The sequence below is a fragment of the Pristiophorus japonicus genome, chromosome 12 (assembly GCF_044704955.1).
Source record: "Pristiophorus japonicus isolate sPriJap1 chromosome 12, sPriJap1.hap1, whole genome shotgun sequence".
Taxonomy (NCBI): domain Eukaryota; kingdom Metazoa; phylum Chordata; class Chondrichthyes; family Pristiophoridae; genus Pristiophorus; species Pristiophorus japonicus.
The window spans coordinates 101,182,148-101,199,789 of record NC_091988.1 but is presented as its reverse complement, the minus strand read 5'-3'; the positions used below and the strand labels follow the sequence as shown (position 1 = coordinate 101,199,789).

Below are 17,642 nucleotides of genomic sequence, written 5' to 3'. Positions count from 1 at the left end.
AACCACAGTGCCTGCGAGCCATTTGGGCCCTGCAGCGTAGTTGAGGACAAAAACAGGATCATTTACATCAATACATCGCACCCTCGCATTCCTGTCATGGTAGTGATATTATGACTGGCGCCTGCTCTCGACAATTTCTTTCATGGTGGGGTGTATAAGGGATAATCGGGTTTTGAGCATCCTTTTCATTAGTAGCTCTGCGGGTGGAACCCCTGTGAGCGAGTGTGGTCGGGATCTATAGGCCAACAGGAGGCGTGATAAGCGGGTTTGTAGGGAACCCCCTTGGAATCTGAGCATCCTCTGTTTGATTATCTGCACTGCTCGTTCTGCCTGGCCGTTTGAGGCCGGCTTGAACGGTGTCGTTCTAACATGGTTAATTCCATTGCCTGCCATGAAGTCCTGGATTCAGTGCTTGTGAAGCACGGGCCATTGTCGCTGACCAAGATGTCCGGTAGACCGTGGGCGGCGAACATTGCCCGTAGACTTTCTACCATGGCAGAGGATGTGCTTGAATTTAAAATGTCACACTCGATCCATTTGGAGTAGGCGTCTACTACAACCAAAAACATTTTCCCCATGAAAGGACCTGCGTAGTCCACATGGATGCGTGACCAAGGCTTGGCGGGCCATGGCCAGGGGCTAAGGGGGGCTTCCCTGGGCACATGGCCCAGCTGGGCACACGTGTTGTACCTGCGAACACAAAGTTCCAGATCTGCGTCTATCCCTGGCCACCAAACGTGTGACCTGGCAATTGCCTTCATCGTGACAATGCCCGGGTGCCCATTGTGGAGTTCTCTGATGAACACCTCTCTGCCCATCTGGGGCATGACTACGCGGTTTCCCCACAGTAGGCAATCAGCCTGAATCAAGAGTTCATCCTTGCGCCTGTGAAATGGTTTAAATTTCTCAGGGCATGCCCTGTACGTGGCTGCCCAGTCCCCATTCAGGACACATTTCTTGACTAGAGACAATAGCGGGTCTCTATTTGTCCAGACTTTAATCTGACGGGCTGTCACGGGTGAGCCTTCGCTTCCGAAAGCTTCAACAGCCATGGCCATCTCAGCACCATGCCCGGTAGCCCCCTCAGTGGTGGCTAGTGGGAGCCTGCTGAGTGCATCGGCACAGTTTTCGGTGCCCGGTCTGTGCCGAATTGTGTAGTCATAGGCAGCTAACGTGAGTGCCCACCTCTGTATGCAGGCCGATGCGTTTGCATTTATGGCCTTGTTGTCGGCCAAAAGGGACGTTAGGGGTTTGTGATCTGTCTCCAGCTCAAATTTCCTGCCAAACAGGTACTGGTGCATTTTCTTTACCGCATATACACATGCTAGCGCCTCCTTTTCTACCATCCCGTAGCCCCTTTCTGCCTGGGACAGACTCCTGGAGGCATAAGCTACCGGCTGTAACTGACCCTTGGCATTGACATGCTGCAACACACACCCGACACCATAGGACGACGCATCGCACGTTAACACAAGTTTCTTACATGGGTCATATAGCGTTAACAGATTGTTGGAACATAACAAATTGCGTGCTCTATTAAAAGCCCTTTTCTGGCTGTCCCCCCAGACCTATTTGCGACGTTTGCGTGGGAGCACGTGTAGCTCAATTTGGCAAGAAAGTTACCAAAATAGTTCAGGAGCCCCAGGAACAAACACAGCTCCGTCGTGTTACGGGGTCTGGGTGCTCTCTGGATCGCTTCCGTCTTGGATGCAGTAGGGCTGATCCTGTCTGCTGCTACCCTCATCCCCAGGAATTCTACCTCTGGAGCTAGGAAGACGCACTTCGCCTTTTTCAGTCGCAGACCTACCCGGTCCAGTCTGCGTAGCACCTCCTCCAGGTTGTGGAGGTGTTCTTCAGTATCGTAACCCATAATGAGGATGTCGTCCTGAAAAACCACCGTCCCTGGAATCGACTTGAGGAAGCTTTCCATATTTCGTTGGAAGATCGCAGCGGCCGAGCGAATCCCAAATGGACATCTGTTGTACTCAAACAACCCCTTGTGTGTCGTGATGGTGGTCAGCTTCTTCGACTCACTCGTCAGCTCCTGGGTCATGTAAGCTGAGGTCAGGTCCAATTTTGAAAAAAGTTTGCCACCGGATAGCGTCGCAAAGAGGTCCTCCGCTCTGGTACTGGTCTTGGAGTGACACCCGATTGATGGTGGCCTTGTAATCGCCACATATCCTGACCGACCCATCCGCCTTGAGCACCGGCACAATCGGGCTCGCCCAGTCACTGAATTCGACTGGCGAGATGATGCCTTCCCTCAACAGGCGGTTCAATTCGCCTTCTATCTTTTCCCGCATCACGTACGGCACCGCTCTGGCCTTGTGGTGTACTGGTCTGGCGTCCGGGTTTATGTGAATCACTACCTTGGCCCCCATGAAAGTGCCAATGCCGGGTTGAAATAATGAGTCAAATTTGTCCAGGACCTGAGCATGATACTCGCTCCACAGAGGAAATTGCATTGACATCGCCCCATTTCCAGTTCATGACAGCAAGCCAACTCCTCCCCAGTAGTGCGGGACCGTCCCCTGGGACAATCCAGAGTGGCAACCTGTTCTCCGAATCTTTGTGGGTCACGATTACCATGGCGCTGCCGAGCACCGGAATGATCTGCTGTGCGTCAATCGGCGATAATTTTGGCCTCCTGGCCTTGGATGCCCACAACTTTTCGAACTGTTTGATACCCATCAGGGACTGGTTGGCACCCGTGTCTAACGCCATTGATACTGGGATGCCATTGAGGAGCACTTTCATCATTATCGGTGGCGTCCTGGTGTATGAACTGTATACGTGCTCCACATGAACTCGCTGAACTTCAGCTTCCAGCGATTTCCCCCAGTGTCCATTTCTGCAATTTCTGCAGGTAATTTGCTCATCTCTGCAAACTCCGGCTGAATGTATGCCTCCACGCCTCCAGCATGAGTTGCGGTTTGAAACAAAAGGTCCCTTGCCAGTCGATCATCCCTGACTGCCCCTGTTATTGTCCTTGAGTGCACCATTAACAGGTGTTGATGGCCCCATTACTGGCCGCATTGTCCCTTGCAATGGCGTGAATCGCTGTTCAGCTCGCCATTGTCTCTGTCGAACTCCCCCTCTGGGTTCGACTACATGTTGGGGCATGCCTGACTGCCCTTGCCTGCCTGGAGAACTGTGTGCTGCTTTAACAATGTTGAATCTCTGTCCTAACCATTCCTTAACACAGTACCTCTCGTCTGTTCTGCTAGTGGCCATGCTTGCGTGGTTTAAATCCCAGTTTCTTGTCGCCATTGATACATCCTTACTACACAGTATAAATGCACACAAGGCCCATGCTTGAGAGGTCAGTCTGTGGCCTGTCCTTTATTCCTTAGCACTCAAGTGATGAAGGTGGGTGGAGCTTCCCCTTTTACACCTGAAGGTCCAGGTTAGGAGTGTCTCCCACCTAGTGATCAGTGTTCTCACGGTGTACAACTTAGCTCAGTTTATACATGGGTTATAATGCTGGTTGAATACATGACATACCCTGTAAAGATTGATAGCTAATGCAGAAAAGTTCACGAATTGCATCCATGTAGTTGTGTAAAAGGAAGCACTACCGTTCAGTATGGATCATGTGACAACTCTAGGGCCATTTTCAGCAGAACCACCAATGACCAGGATCCCACCAAGTCCAAGTATCTCTAGTGACTGCTGTGACTGCAGCTATTGGGACCTTGCGCTTCAGTCTCTGATGGGATCAGACGGTTGGAACCATTATGTAGGGCATCACTGCTCTTATTACTGCCCAGATGTTTGCTTCCACACAGATCACTGTGCTTGCTGAGTGAATACCCAGCAGCAGTGACAGATGAGGCTGCTGCCTCTCAGGGTGATGTAACATCAAGTCCCTCTCGCCACAAATGATAGCAGATGTGCTAGTAAGTAAGTAGCCACTGCAGCATTAAACGGAGTGTATTTAAACAGTGTTTTATTTAGGAATTTGGAGAGAGTGGGAATTTAGAGAAGAAGGGGAAGGAGTTGCTGCTTTTTGCCTACACTATTTGTAGTCCTTTGTGTTACAGGTAGATATTTAATTTCAATTACTCATAACTTCATCTAGACTAAGTAAGCAGTCAAGAATACCTAAATACAAATTTAATTAAAGTTAATTAAATGAAGCAAGGTCATATAGGGACGGCAGTGCAGGTAGCGTGCCACAACTGCAGCATGTGGGAGTTTGTGGAGAGCATTGTGATCCTGGACAACCATGTTTGCAGTAAGTGCCTGCATCTTGAGGAACTTCAGCTCAGAGTTGTTGAGCTGGAGTCTGAGGTGCAGACATTGCGGGACATCAGGGGAGTGAGTGAGTTACCTGGACACTTTGATCCAGAAGGCAGTCACACCCCATTGGTTAGGTAGTGGTACTGGTTAGTGGTCAGGGACAGGAGGCTGTGACTGCAACTCAGGCAGGTAAGGAGGCAGTGCAGTGCTGGAGGAGCCTCAGCCTTTGCCCTTATCCAACAGGTATGAGGTTCTTGCTGCCTGTGTGGACAAAGGAAAAGCCTGCGGTATGGATGAGCAAACTGACCGTGGCACCATGGTGCAGGAGGCCATTCGAGTGGGGGAAGTGAAAGGGATAGATACTGTGTTGCCTGCCCAGTGCCAGGGTTAAAGACATCTCCTCGCGGCTGGATAAGACTTGGAGTGGGAAGGGGAGGATCCAGTTGTCATGGTCCACGTAGGAACAATGACATAGGTAGAAATAGGAATGAGGTTCTGCTGAGAGAGTTTGAGAAGTTGGGGTCCAAATTAAAAAGCAGAACCTCAAAGGTAATAATCTTTGGATTGTTACCTGAGTCACGTGCCAATTGGCATAGGGATAAGCAGATTAGAAAGTTAAATGTGTGGCTCAAAGAGTGGCGTGGGAGGCTTCATGGGGCACTGGCACCAGTACTGGGGAAAGAGGGAGCTGTTCCATTGTGACGGGCTCCACTTCAACTGGGCTAAAGCCAGTCGAATCGAATAACTAGGGCAGGAGACAGGTCATTAAACTAATGAAGGGAGGGTAGGAGGATTCAGGAAAGAGTAAATTTAAAAGCAGCAAGAGAAAATCAAGGCTCTAGAGTAGAGCCGTGCTTTGGGTAAAAATAAGCAGAGTGGGTCAGCAAGGGACAGAGAGAGTAACAAAGGTAATAGGGCATCTGTGACTAAAGTGACATCAGGGAAAAATAGAAAAAGGTCAAAGCTAAAGGCACTATATCTGAATGTGCAAAGTATTCACAACAAAATAGATAAATTAATAGTGCAGCTAGAAATTAATAAGTTTGATCGAATAGCCATTACAGAGACATGGTTGCAAAGTGACCAAGATTGGGAACTAAATATTCCAGGATACTTAACTTGTAGAAGAGATAGGCAAAATGGAAAAGCAAGAGGGGTGATAATAAAGGATGGGATAAAGACAGTAGAGAGAAAGGATCTTAGCTCGGAAAATCAAGAAGTAGAATCAGTTTGGGTGCAGCTGAGAAACATCAAGGGACAGAAAACATTGGTGGGAGTTGTTTATAGGCCCCCAAACAGTAGTGGTAATGTAGGGCACAGTATACATCAGAAAGTTAGAGGCGCATTAGAGAAACATACAAAATTCATACAGGGCTTGACAGGGTTGATGCAGGGAGGATGTTTCCCCTTGCTGGGGAGTTTAGAACCAGGGGGCACAGTCTCAGAATAAGGGTCGGCCATTTAGAACTGAGATGAGGAGAAAGTTCTTCACTCAGAGGGTGGTGAATCTTTGGAATTCTCTGCCACAGAGGGCTGTGAAGGCTCAGTCTTTGAGTATATTCAAGACAGAGATCGATAGATCTTTGGATATTAAGGGGGGGGATCAAGGGATATAGGGATAGTGCAGGAAAGTGGAGTTGAGATAGTAGATCAGCCATGATCTTATTCAATGGCGGAGCAGGCTCGAAAGCCGAATGGCCTACTCCTGCTCCTAATTCTCAAGTTCTTATGTTCTTATGTAACAAGAGTAATACAGTAACCATGGGGGACTTTAATCTACATATAGATTGGGCAAACATAACCCTGCTATTTAAGAAAGGAGGAAGAGAAAAAAAGGGAACTATAGGCCAGTTAGCCTGACATCAGTAGCAGGCAAAATGCTAGAATCTATTATTAGCAACATGGTAACAGGGCACTTAGAAAATCGTAATATAATTAGGCATAGTCAACATGGTTTTATGAATGTTTGACAAATCTGTTAAGAGTTTTTTGAAGATGTAACCAATGGGATGGATAAGCGAGAACCAGTGGATGTGTATTTGGATTTTCAAAAAGCATTCGATAAAGTTCCACACAAGAGGTTATTACACAAAATTAGGACTCATGGGATTGGGGGTAATATATTCGCATGGATTGAGGATTGGTTAATGGACAGAAAACAGAGAGTAGGAACAAACGGGACTTTCTCGGGTTGGCAGGCTGTAGCTAGCGGGGTACCGCAAGGATCAATGCTTGGCCTCAGCTATTTACAATCTATTTATAATCTATATTAATGACTTAGATGAAGGGACTGACTGCAAAGAATCCAGGTTTGCTGATGATACAAAGTTAGATGGGAAAGGAGGACAGAAAGAGGCTGCAGAAAGATATAGACAAGTTGAGTGAGTGGGCAAGAGCATGGCAAATGGAATACAATATGGTGAAGTATAAAGTTACCCACTTCAGCAGAAAAAACAAAAAAGCAGCATATTTTTTGAATGGTGAGAGACTGGGAAGTGTTTGCATTCAGAGGGACTGGGTGTGCTTGTACATGAATCACTGAAAGTTAACATGCAGGTACTGCAAGCAATTAGGAAAGCAAATGGTATGTTAGCTTTTCTTACAAAGGGATTAGAGTATAAGACTAAAGGGGACCAAAGTTGCCCCTTTTTTGCGACAAATTAGCACCTTCGGGGGGGGGGGGGCACTAATGAGATGCAAAAGTCTTTTCGCCCGGGGGAGGGCGGCGCTATCACCTGCGGCAAAATTGCCTCGGAGGTTTGGGGGGCACTGTACAGGCAGCGGTGCATCCCACGATTAGCACCCCGGTCCGGCGTAAAACAAGCAATGACATCATCGCCGTGCGCGCCGACCCCTTTGCGCCCCACAGGTAATGACTGAGCATCCACAGCTCTCTGGGGTAGAGAATTCCAAAGATTCACAACCCTCTGAGTGAAGACATTTCTCCTCATCTCAGTCCTAAGTGGCCGACCTCTGATTCTGAGACTGTGACCCCATGTTCTAGATTCCCTAGCCAGGGGAAACATTTTCTCAGCATTAACCCTGTAAAGCCCCTTAAGAATTTTATATGTTTCAAGCAGATTGCCTCTCATTCTTCTAAACACTGGGGGATATAGGCCTAATCTACAAAATCTCTCCACAAAGGGCAATCACCTCATCCCAGGAACCAGTCGAGTGAACCTTCGTTCCACTCCCTCTAAGGTAAGTATGTCTTTCCTTAAGGTAAAGAGACCAGAACTGTACACAGTACTCCAGGTATGGCCTCACCAATGCCCTGTATAATTTTAGTAGGATATCTTGTGGCTGGAATTGCCCTGCGCCCCGACTAGAGGCGGTACCCCGGTAACCTTCCAGGGCTGGGACTTTTATCGCCCGGCCAGGAAGTCCCACCCCTGACACAGAATTGGGCTGTGCGCCCCTGAAATGAGGTGAAGAGTTGTCTCTGGCACTCCACCTCGTTGGAGGGTGTTCCCGGGGCGGCAGCACGGCACTGAGTCCAGCGCCGCACTGAAGAGGCTTGTGCTACGCGGAGCATCTGTGTAGCGCTGACATACTACAATGCCCCTCCCCTTCAGTTAAAGGGGAGGGCCGCTGCGCACTCTGCAGGGCCTTTGGTGGCCGCCACAGGGCTAGCAGGGACACTATCGACCAGGCCAGCGGCCTGGCACCTAAAATAGAGCGCATAATGGTGGTTCGGTTGACATGAGGGCCGCCATTGTCGGGCCAAACCAAGAGTTGGCCGAAAAAATAAAACGGCTGCCCAGGGCGATAAGGGCCTCAAGGGGCGCCCTGGCGGCGGATATCTGCCAGCTTTGCGCCCCGTGGGGCAATTTCCCCGTGGGGCGCAAAGGGGTCGGCGCGCACGGCGATGATGTCATTGCTTGTTTTACGCCGGCCCGGGGTGCTAATCGTGGGATGCGCCGCTGCCTGTACAGTGCCCCCCAAACCTCCGAGGCAATTTCGCCGCAGGTGATAGCGCCGCCCTCCCCCGGGCAAAAAGGCTTTTGCACCTCATTAGTGTCCCCCCCCGCTACCGGAGGTGCTAATTTGTTGCAAAAAAGGGGCAACTTTGGCCCCCTTTAGTCTTATACTCTAATCCCTTTGTAAGAAAAGCTAACATACCATTTGCTTTCCTAATTGCTTGCAGTATCTGCATGTTAACTTTCAGTGATTCATGTACAAGCACACCCAGTCCCTCTGAATGCAAACACTTCCCAGTCTCTCACCATTCAAAAAATATGCTGCTTTTTTGTTTTTTCTGCTGAAGTGGGTAACTTTATACTTCACCATATTGTATTCCATTTGCCATGCTCTTGCCCACTCACTCAACTTGTCTATATCTTTCTGCAGCCTCTTTCTGTCCTCCTTTCCCATCTAACTTTGTATCATCAGCAAACCTGGATTCATTGCAGTCAGTCCCTTCATCTAAGTCATTAATATAGATTATAAATAGATTGTAAATAGCTGAGGCCAAGCATTGATCCTTGCGGTACCCCGCTAGCTACAGCCTGCCAACCCGAGAAAGTCCCGTTTGTTCCTACTCTCTGTTTTCTGTCCATTAACCAATCCTCAATCCATGCGAATATATTACCCCCAATCCCATAAGTCCTAATTTTGTGTAATAACCTCTTGTGTGGAATTTTATCGAATGCTTTTTGAAAATCCAAATACAACTGCATCCACTGGTTCTCCCTTATCCATCCCATTAGTTACATCTTCAAAAAACTCAACAGATTTGTCAATCATGATTTCCCTTTCATAAAACCATGTTGACTATGCCTAATTATATTACGATTTTCTAAGTGCCCTGTTACCATGTTGCTAATAATAGATTCTAGCATTTTGCCTGCTATTGATGTCAGGCTAACTGGCCTATAATTCCCTTTTTTTTCTCTTCCTCCTTTCTTAAATAGCGGGGTTATGTTTGCCCAATCTATATGTAGATTAAAGTCCCCCATGGTTACTGTATTACTCTTGTTACATAAGAACATAAGAACATGGTAGGTGGCGTTGGGTCGGGGGTCCGGGGTCGGGAGCGCGGGTCGGGGTCAGGAGCGCGGGGAGGGGGCGGAGGGAGGTTGGGTCGGGTCGGGTCCAGGGGGGGAGGGCGGGGGGAGGGAGCGCGGGTCGGTGGGGGGGGGGGGGGGCGAAGGGAGGTCGGTTCGATTCGGGTTGGGGGGAGGTGGAGAGCGCGGTTCGGGTCCAGTCCGGGGGGGGTCGGGTCGGGTCCGGGGTGCGGGGGGGGGGGGGGGGGAGCGGGAGTCGGGTTGGTGTCGGGTCGGGTCCGGGGGCAGGGTGGGGGGAAGCGGGAATTGAGTCGGGTCGGGAGGAAGCAGGAGCTGGGCATGGGAGGCAGCCTTATGCACGCAGCGCCAGTGAGGCCAATTAGCCAGGGCTAGGGGTTGCGTGCTTCAGGCCCCTCCCACACAGTTTTGGGCGCCTGGAGCTACTGCACATGCGGCACTGTTTTCAGCGCAGGTACCTAGCTCCGCCCCCTACAGCTCGTGCTGCGCCGCGCCCGATTCCAGAGGACCAGCAGGGAGCCGGAGAATCTGTAAGTTTTTTTTAGGCGCACTTTCTGGCGCGAAAAACGGACGTCCAGGTCCGGGCTGCGCCGTTCTAGGCGCGGCCCAAAACTTGGTCCCCATATCTGTGCTCATGGTTTTTCACACTGATCCCTTTGCTCCGCCAGAGTTTCTAGTTTCTCCCCATTTAGAAAATATTCCAATTTGTATTCCTTGGATCCAAAGTGGATGACCTCACACTTCCCCACATTATATTCCATCTGACATAGTTTTGTTTATAGACATAATCTGTCTATACCTCTTTGTAACTTCCAGCTACCATCTATACAACTTACTGTTTCTCCTAAGTGTCATCTGCAAACTTGGATATACAACACTCTATTCCTTCATCCAAATCATTCCTATATGTGGTGAAAAGCTGAGACCCCAGTACAGATCCCCGGGGAACACCACTTGTCATATTCCACCAATCATCTCTGCTCCTACCTTCCAACCCTTGTCCTAAGGTTACCTACAATTCCATGTGTTCTCATTTTTGCTGATAATTTCTCGGGCAGAAACATCCATAGACACTCTCCTGTCTACCTTGTTAGTGTCCTCCTCAAAAAATTCAACGAGATCAGTCAGACATCACATACCTTTCACAGTCCATTATACTGGTGAAGTTAAGCGCATTACATTCCTGGTAAGAATCACGTGAACTGATGCTGTGATAATAAAACATCTCCATCAAATTGATTATTATGCTCTAATGAAACCACTGTTTGTTCTGGATGGATGAAAGTGTTGCTTGGTTTTCTGCCTCCCGTCCTCAATTTGTATCACACTAGACACCTCCAGTTATGCCAAGTGGAAAATGATCCCTCCTATCTGGGCTGCAGGGCAAAGGGAGACAGGGGGATGGCAGGAAGGACAGGTGATAGTGTTCTTGGTGTCGCATCTGGAACTTACACATGATGAATGATATTGAGAATGTTCCCATATTGACAGATGAAAGAACTGCAAAATGTGAACTAAATTTACCTCAACACTGGAAAAACAAGCTAGTGTTTCCAAAATTCTTAATGTTTCATAGAATTAATGTCGTTCTGATAAAATTCTAGTGTTAGCTGTGGCTCAATGGGTAGCACACTTGCATCTGAGTCAGAAGGTTGTGGGTTCAAGTCCCACTGCAGGTACTTGAGGACATAAATCTAGGCTGACACTCCAGTGCAGTACTGAAGGAGTGTTGCACTGTCGGAGGTGCCATCTTTTGGATGAGACGTTAAACCGAGGGCCTGTCTGCTCTCTCAGGTGGCACTATTTTGAAGAAGAGCAGGGGAGTTATCCCCAGTGTCCTGACCAATATTTATCCCTCAAATAACAAAAAAAAACGCTTATCTGGGCATTATCACATTGCTGTTTGTGAGAGCTCTCTGTGCGCAAATTGGCTGCCCTCATTACAACAGTGACTACACTCCAAAAGTACTTCATTGGCTGTAAAGCGCTTTGAGACGACCGGTGGTCGTGAAAGGCTCTATATAAATGCAAGTCTTTTTTTTAAAAAAGGCCCCATCAGAAATATTAACCTCTCTTTACTTTTCAAATGCTGACAGAGCTGCTCTACAATTCCACAGAAGTACAAGTCTTCAATGGTGTTGTTAGATTCAAAGACTGCTGCTCATTTCATATGTGCCCTTCTCTGATGCTGTTCAATAGACTAGTTCATTTAGTAGACCCAGCAGCCTAACAACTTTCAGCTTGGCTTATGTTGGATTAGTAGCTCACAGAAGTATCCAGAAATGTCACAAATGACTTATTTTACAACTGTTTGCAATCACATTTTCCATTTGGTTGTTGTGTAGGTACAATCGACTGTTGGAGGCTATTGTGCAAAGTCTTAATGACCTTCTGAAAGCACTGAAGGGTCTAGTTGTTATGTCCTTACAGCTGGAGTTGATGGCTCAAAGTTTGTACAACAATATTGTCCCAGCGCACTGGAATTCCAAGGTAATAGCTACACTATTTCATTATAGGAATAAATAAACTGGGTTGACATTAAAGCATGGTACAGGAAACAAGAGTTCTTCCTCACTCGTTCAAATGTCAATTATTCCTATCGTCTCACGGAGAAACAACATTCTGGGGAGATGGTCCCGAAAAGAAATCTGTCTTCTGTGTGATCAAGTGATCTTTGCCTTCTCTGTGATAAATCAGACATGGGCCTGGAGTAACCACATGATTTCCGCCCAGATACCAGTGTAATCTGTGCGGAACTGAATGAAATAGCGCTAATGATCGCAGAATTTTAAATGCCCAAAGCAGTCCCCGCCCACAAATCTGGCCACGTTCCCAGTTAAGAACAGTGGGTTTCTGCCGATTACACCCATTCCAGTGTGTTCACACAGGCACCCACGGTCACATGAATCCAATGTTATTCACCTGACCTGCAGTGACCAGCAGTCAATTAAAGCCTGACCCTGCTGTTCCTACAACGACTTTAAATTACTTTAAATGCTGTTTAATTTAGTCTAAATGCAGTCATTACAGCAGAGCAGGACATACCTGTGTGGCTCCATTACAGCAGAACAGGACATACCTGTGTGGCTTCGAGTGTCTGCTGGTCTTATGTACCAAGGAAAGATCAAAGCAGTCAATTGAAACCAATTAAAAGGTAAGACCAAGAGCATTAAATCAATCAGTTAAAGAATGGCTCATTTCCTGGCAATTGTACTCCTCTATTTGATGCTGGGGAATGCCCTGTGCTAGTTACAAATTGGTTACAACTCTATTACTCTGCTCGATTGTGCTGATTCATAGGTTTTGTTATATATGTAGACTATAGTTGTACTCTCTGTGTAGTCACTGTATAGTTGCATAAGATGCAGACTTGTTACCTGATATACTATCATAAGGTTTACACTGTGTATATACCATACTAGCAACACTTGAAGGTGCAACTGGTGGAGACTGGGGTTTCCTGCCCCTGTGACCTGAGGGTCACCTGCATAGGGGTGCAGGGCCCAGTAAAAAGGCTGCCCACCATGCTTGTGCCCCACTCTGGAGTTACGAATAAAGAACCAAGGTCACTACAGTTTGAGTATAACACATTGCCTCGTGGAGTCATTCATAAGTGCATTACAGACATAACAGGTTTATGCTAATGTGTTTGCATGGAAACTTTGGCGTAACTTCACCTCGGCAAAACAGGCACAGTGTGCAGCACATTCTGGCCACATTTTGCCGATTGCATCCCTGGTGGAAACTCCATGCTTAATCTTTTTTTGCCTCATTAGCAGCAGCCAATGTCTGTCCTGACCACGTCAGAAAAAGTTTTTATAATGCTGTTTATCAATTATTTGCCTTACATTAAACTGCTCAGATTTCCTCCTCACAGTCTCAATCACAAAATGTACATAAATTAATTCACAGATTGTGACAGATAAATTGTACTACAGAACAGTTCAACACAATCAGGGCTCAGAGGTAATTGCAGCCAGCGAGATAAGATAATACTGCAGGATTCCATAGCACACACTGCAGAAGAGCATAACACCAGGGTCCAGAAATTGGGCCGCGACCATTTGTGAGCGTGCGAGGGAGAGTACTTGGCACTCCTCCCCCCCTCCTCCCGCTTGAATGGTGCGGCCTGAGGTGCTCAAAATATTGGGTCTCGGGCCTCATGTCAATGGAAACATCAAAAGCCCTCTGCTGAAAGTACGGGCCATTGTTAGAGTCACAGCAGCCCTCAGGTACGTGTTGCCGAGGTTCAGGGACTGGGTTGGGGATCTGAATGGAATCTTTAGTCAGGGATCAGGATGCAGGCCTGGATCTGGGAGTAGGGCTGGGCTGGGGATCAGGGATCAGGACCTGATTCAGGGATGGGAGCCTGGATCGGGGGACAGCATGGGGGCATGGGTCGGTGTTGGGGATTACGGGGTCGGGGCCTGATGTCGGTGGTAGGGTTGGGAGCGGCGATCAGGTCTTCTAATGTTGTATCAAGGGGAGCAGTCCAGCACCTCCTGGCTCCACATTCAGGTAGGTTACTTACTTTCTTGGTTGCATGAGCTGGCTGCTTCAAGGCAAATCAATCTTACAGAATGGGATCTCAATCTTGCATCAGGTCCCTTACTTGCATGTGCAGGAAGTTGAACGTCTGCTGCTGGGTAAAGGACGCCCTTTGTTTGCATTTACCCATTCTGGTGGATGATACACTTCTGGCCGGAGATGTTCAAGGAGGAGATCCAGAAAGCTCAGGCCAATCTTGTGCCCTTAATGAAAAAGGCTGGGAAAAATAATTCTAGAGCCCCCTGGATGTCTAGGGACTTACGGGGAGGATTAAGAAAAAAAGAGACGCTTATGTCATATACCAACGGCTAAATACTATAGAATCTGTAGAGGAATATAGCAAGTTGAGAGGCAAAATTAAAAAGGATATTAGGAATGCTAAGAGAGAGCACGAGAAATTCTTGGCCAGTAAAATTAAGGAAAACCCTAAGATGTTCTATAAATATAATGGGCCTGAAATTTTGATAGAGGCCTTCCCATGGGCAAACTAAAGAAAAAAGGTAAAAAACTGCGCACTTACTTGTTGCTGCTGCGCCCACTCAAACTTCCGAGCCTGAGGCCTTCATTCCTATGCATCGGAGCGCGAGCACTTCAGGACGTGCGCAGGGCTGGAGCTGCAGTCACATGGCTCTGGGCAGCCAATCAAGGTACAGTATGTTCTCATTCATAATAATGGGAACTCCGTAAGTTGGAGTTCCCATTATTATGAATGAGAAACCCCCCCAACACACAAAAAATCAATAAAAAATAGAAAAATACACTCATTCATTAAAGTTCTTATAAAAAATAATATTTTCCTGACATTTTTTAAAGATGTCTTAAAATAAACTTACTGTTGTAGGGAGAGTTTTTAACAATAAAGTATGCTTTCATATGTGTTTATTTAATCTAATTTTAATGTTTTTATGTATTTTTAAACACTTGTGCCTGTAAAAGGAGGCTATAAATAAATATCGAAAATCTTGCCCTGCAAGTGTCCTCGCTCTCGATATGCGCGAGATCTGCCAGAAACTTGACAGATCAGAAAAGCCGGTTTTCAGCACACGTTTATTGCATGCTGAAACCCGGCTTTTTTGATGCCTTCCCGGGTCCATAGCAACTTCGTACAGACCTGGGACATCAGAATTTGAGGGAAGACTGTGTTTGACTAACATGATTGAATTTTTGAGGAGGTAACTGTTATGTCTTGAATAAAGAATCTGACAAGATTTCAGGGCCATTAAGAGTAAAGACCATGAGGGTAATCTTTGTGTGGAGGTAGAAGATGTTGGTATGGTTCTTAATGAATACTTTGCATCAGTTTTCACAAAGTAAGCTCAAAGTAATGTGTGACTGTAGTCCTTTATTACAGGTCTCCAGAGTGCCTCTCCAGCCTGTGAAGCCTCCTTATGTACAGGGGCTCCCAAGGGATTGTGGGATCCCTTGGGACTCCAGGGGATGAGCCCTCTGGTGGTTAAACAAGGTATTTACAGGTTTACATATATAACAACACTCTTTCCCCCCCAAAGTCAATAGTGTAACTATTTACAATGTGAGTTGATCTGGGGCCTTCCTTTCCCTGGTTGATCGTCTCGGTGCAAATGCTGGTTTTGGTGAGTCGTTTGTTGGGCCCTCGCTGGGCTGCTGCACAGCTGGCCTTGCAGGGCTGCTGGGTGTGGTGAATCCTGCTGGGCTGCTGCTGGTGATGTGTTCTGCTTTGTGGTCAACCGCTGGGTCTGTTGCCACTTGTGTATGTGTTGGGGGGTCGAAAAAGGTAAAGTCTAGTTTTGGTTGTTCTAGATAGTCCGCGAATCTGAGTTTAGTTTGGTCCAAGTGTTTTCTGCAGGTGAGTCCATTTGAAAGTTTGACCAGAAACACCCTACTGCCCTCTTTGGTCACGACCGTGCCGGGAAGCCACTTGGGACCTTGTCTATAGTTCAACACAAATACAGGATTATTAATCTCGATTTCGCGTGACATATTTGCGCGATCATGGTATGTATTCTGTTGAAGCCACCTGCTCCCTACCTGTTCATGTAGATCAGGGTGGACTAACGAGAGCCTTGTCTTAAGTACCCTTTTCATGAGCAGTTCAGCGGGGGGAATCCAAGTGAGCGAGTGCGGTAACTAAGCAGGATTCGGTATAGGCGAGTCTGCAGTGAGCCTTCAGTTACTCTCTTCAAGCTCTGCTTGATTGTTTGCACTGCTCACTCTGCCTGATCATTGGACGCTGGTTTAAACAGGGCAGATGTGACATCTTTGATCCCATTGCGGGTCATGAACTCTTTGAACTCGGCACTGGTGAAGCATGGCCCATTGTCACTCACAAGGACATCAGGCAGGCCGTGCGTGGCAAACATGGCCCGTAGGCTTTCAATGGTGGCAGCGGACGTGCTTTCCGACATTATCTCACATTCAATCCATTTGGAGTACGCATCTACACCACAAGGAACATTTTTCCCAAGTATGGGCCTGCATAGTCGACATGGACCTGGACCATGGTTTGGAGGGCCAGGACCATAAACTTAGTGGCGCCTCCCTGGGTACATTGCTAACTATGAACATGTGTTACATTTGTGCATGCAGGACTCTAAGTCTGCATTGATACCGGACCACCACACGTGGGATATGGCAGTCGCTTTCATCATTACAATGCCTGGGTGGGTATTGTGGAGGTCACTAATGAAAGTGTCTCTGCCCTTTTTTGGCACCACTACCCGATTACCCCATAGGAGGCAGTCTGCCTGTATGGACATTCCATCTTTGCGCCTCTGGTATGGCTTTATTTCTTCCTACATCTCTAATGGAACATGAGACCAACTCCCGTGGAGCACATAGTTTTTTACTAAGGACAGTAAGGGGTCCTGGCTCGTCCAGTTTCTAATCTGTCGGGCGGTAACAGGTGATTGCTCACTCTCGAATGCCTCCATTACCATAACTAAATCTGTGGGCTGTGCCATCTCCACCCATGTGGTGGGCAATAACAGCCTACTAAGAGCATCGGCACAGTTTTCTGTGCCTGGCCTGTGGCGGATAGCGTAGTTGTATGTGGACAACGTGAGCGCCCATCTCTGGATGCGGGCCGATGCATTCGTATTTATCACCTTACTTTCAGAAAAGAGGGATATAAGTGGCTTTTGGTTGGTTTCCAATTTAAATTTGAGCCCAAACAGATATTGATGCATTTTCTTTACCCCATAAACACACGCTAACGCTTCTTTTTCGATTATGCTGTAGACCCTCTCAGCCTTAGACAGACTTCTGGATGCATAAGCAACCAGTTGCAATTTCCCAAATTCATCAGCTTGTTGCAATACACACCCGACACCGTATGACGACGCATTACATTCTAGTACCAAATGCTTACATGGATCATATAACACAAGCAATTTGTTTGAGCATAGTTTCCTAGCTTTCTCAAAGGCATCTTGTTGGCTTTTTCCCCATACCCATTCATCTCCTTTAAGCAGTAAAGAGTGCAGTGGTTTTAACAGTATGCTAAGACCCGATAAGAAGTTACCAAAGTAGTTCAGGAGTCCTAGAAACGATCGCAGTTCCGTCACGTTCTGTGGCCTCGGTGCATTCTTGATTGCCTCCATCTTCGAATCGGTGGGCCTGATGCCGTCCTCCGTGATTCTTCTCCCCAGGAACTCCACTTCAGGCACCAGGAAAATGCACTTCGAGCGTTTTAACCTGAGCCCCACACGATTAAGCCGACTAAAAACCTCCTCCAGGTTCTGCAGGTGCTCGACAGGGCGCCGACCTGCAACCAAGATGTCGTCCTGGAAGACAGTGCATGGGACCGACTTCAGCAAGATTTCCATGTTCCTCTGGAATATCGCCGCGGCT

General features: G+C 47.5%; 1 protein-coding gene across 5 annotated transcripts in view; it reads left to right on the top strand.

Moving 5' to 3' along the window:
• dnah1 (dynein, axonemal, heavy chain 1) overlaps positions 1–17,642 on the top strand; it is a 668,552-nt gene that overhangs the window by 616,771 nt on the left and 34,139 nt on the right. For all 5 annotated transcript variants that reach the window (XM_070895813.1, XM_070895814.1, XM_070895812.1 and 2 more), the window contains one exon: positions 11,612–11,756. In XM_070895813.1, coding sequence (XP_070751914.1) covers positions 11,612–11,756 — 145 coding nt within the window. The remainder of the gene's footprint in view (positions 1–11,611; positions 11,757–17,642) is intronic.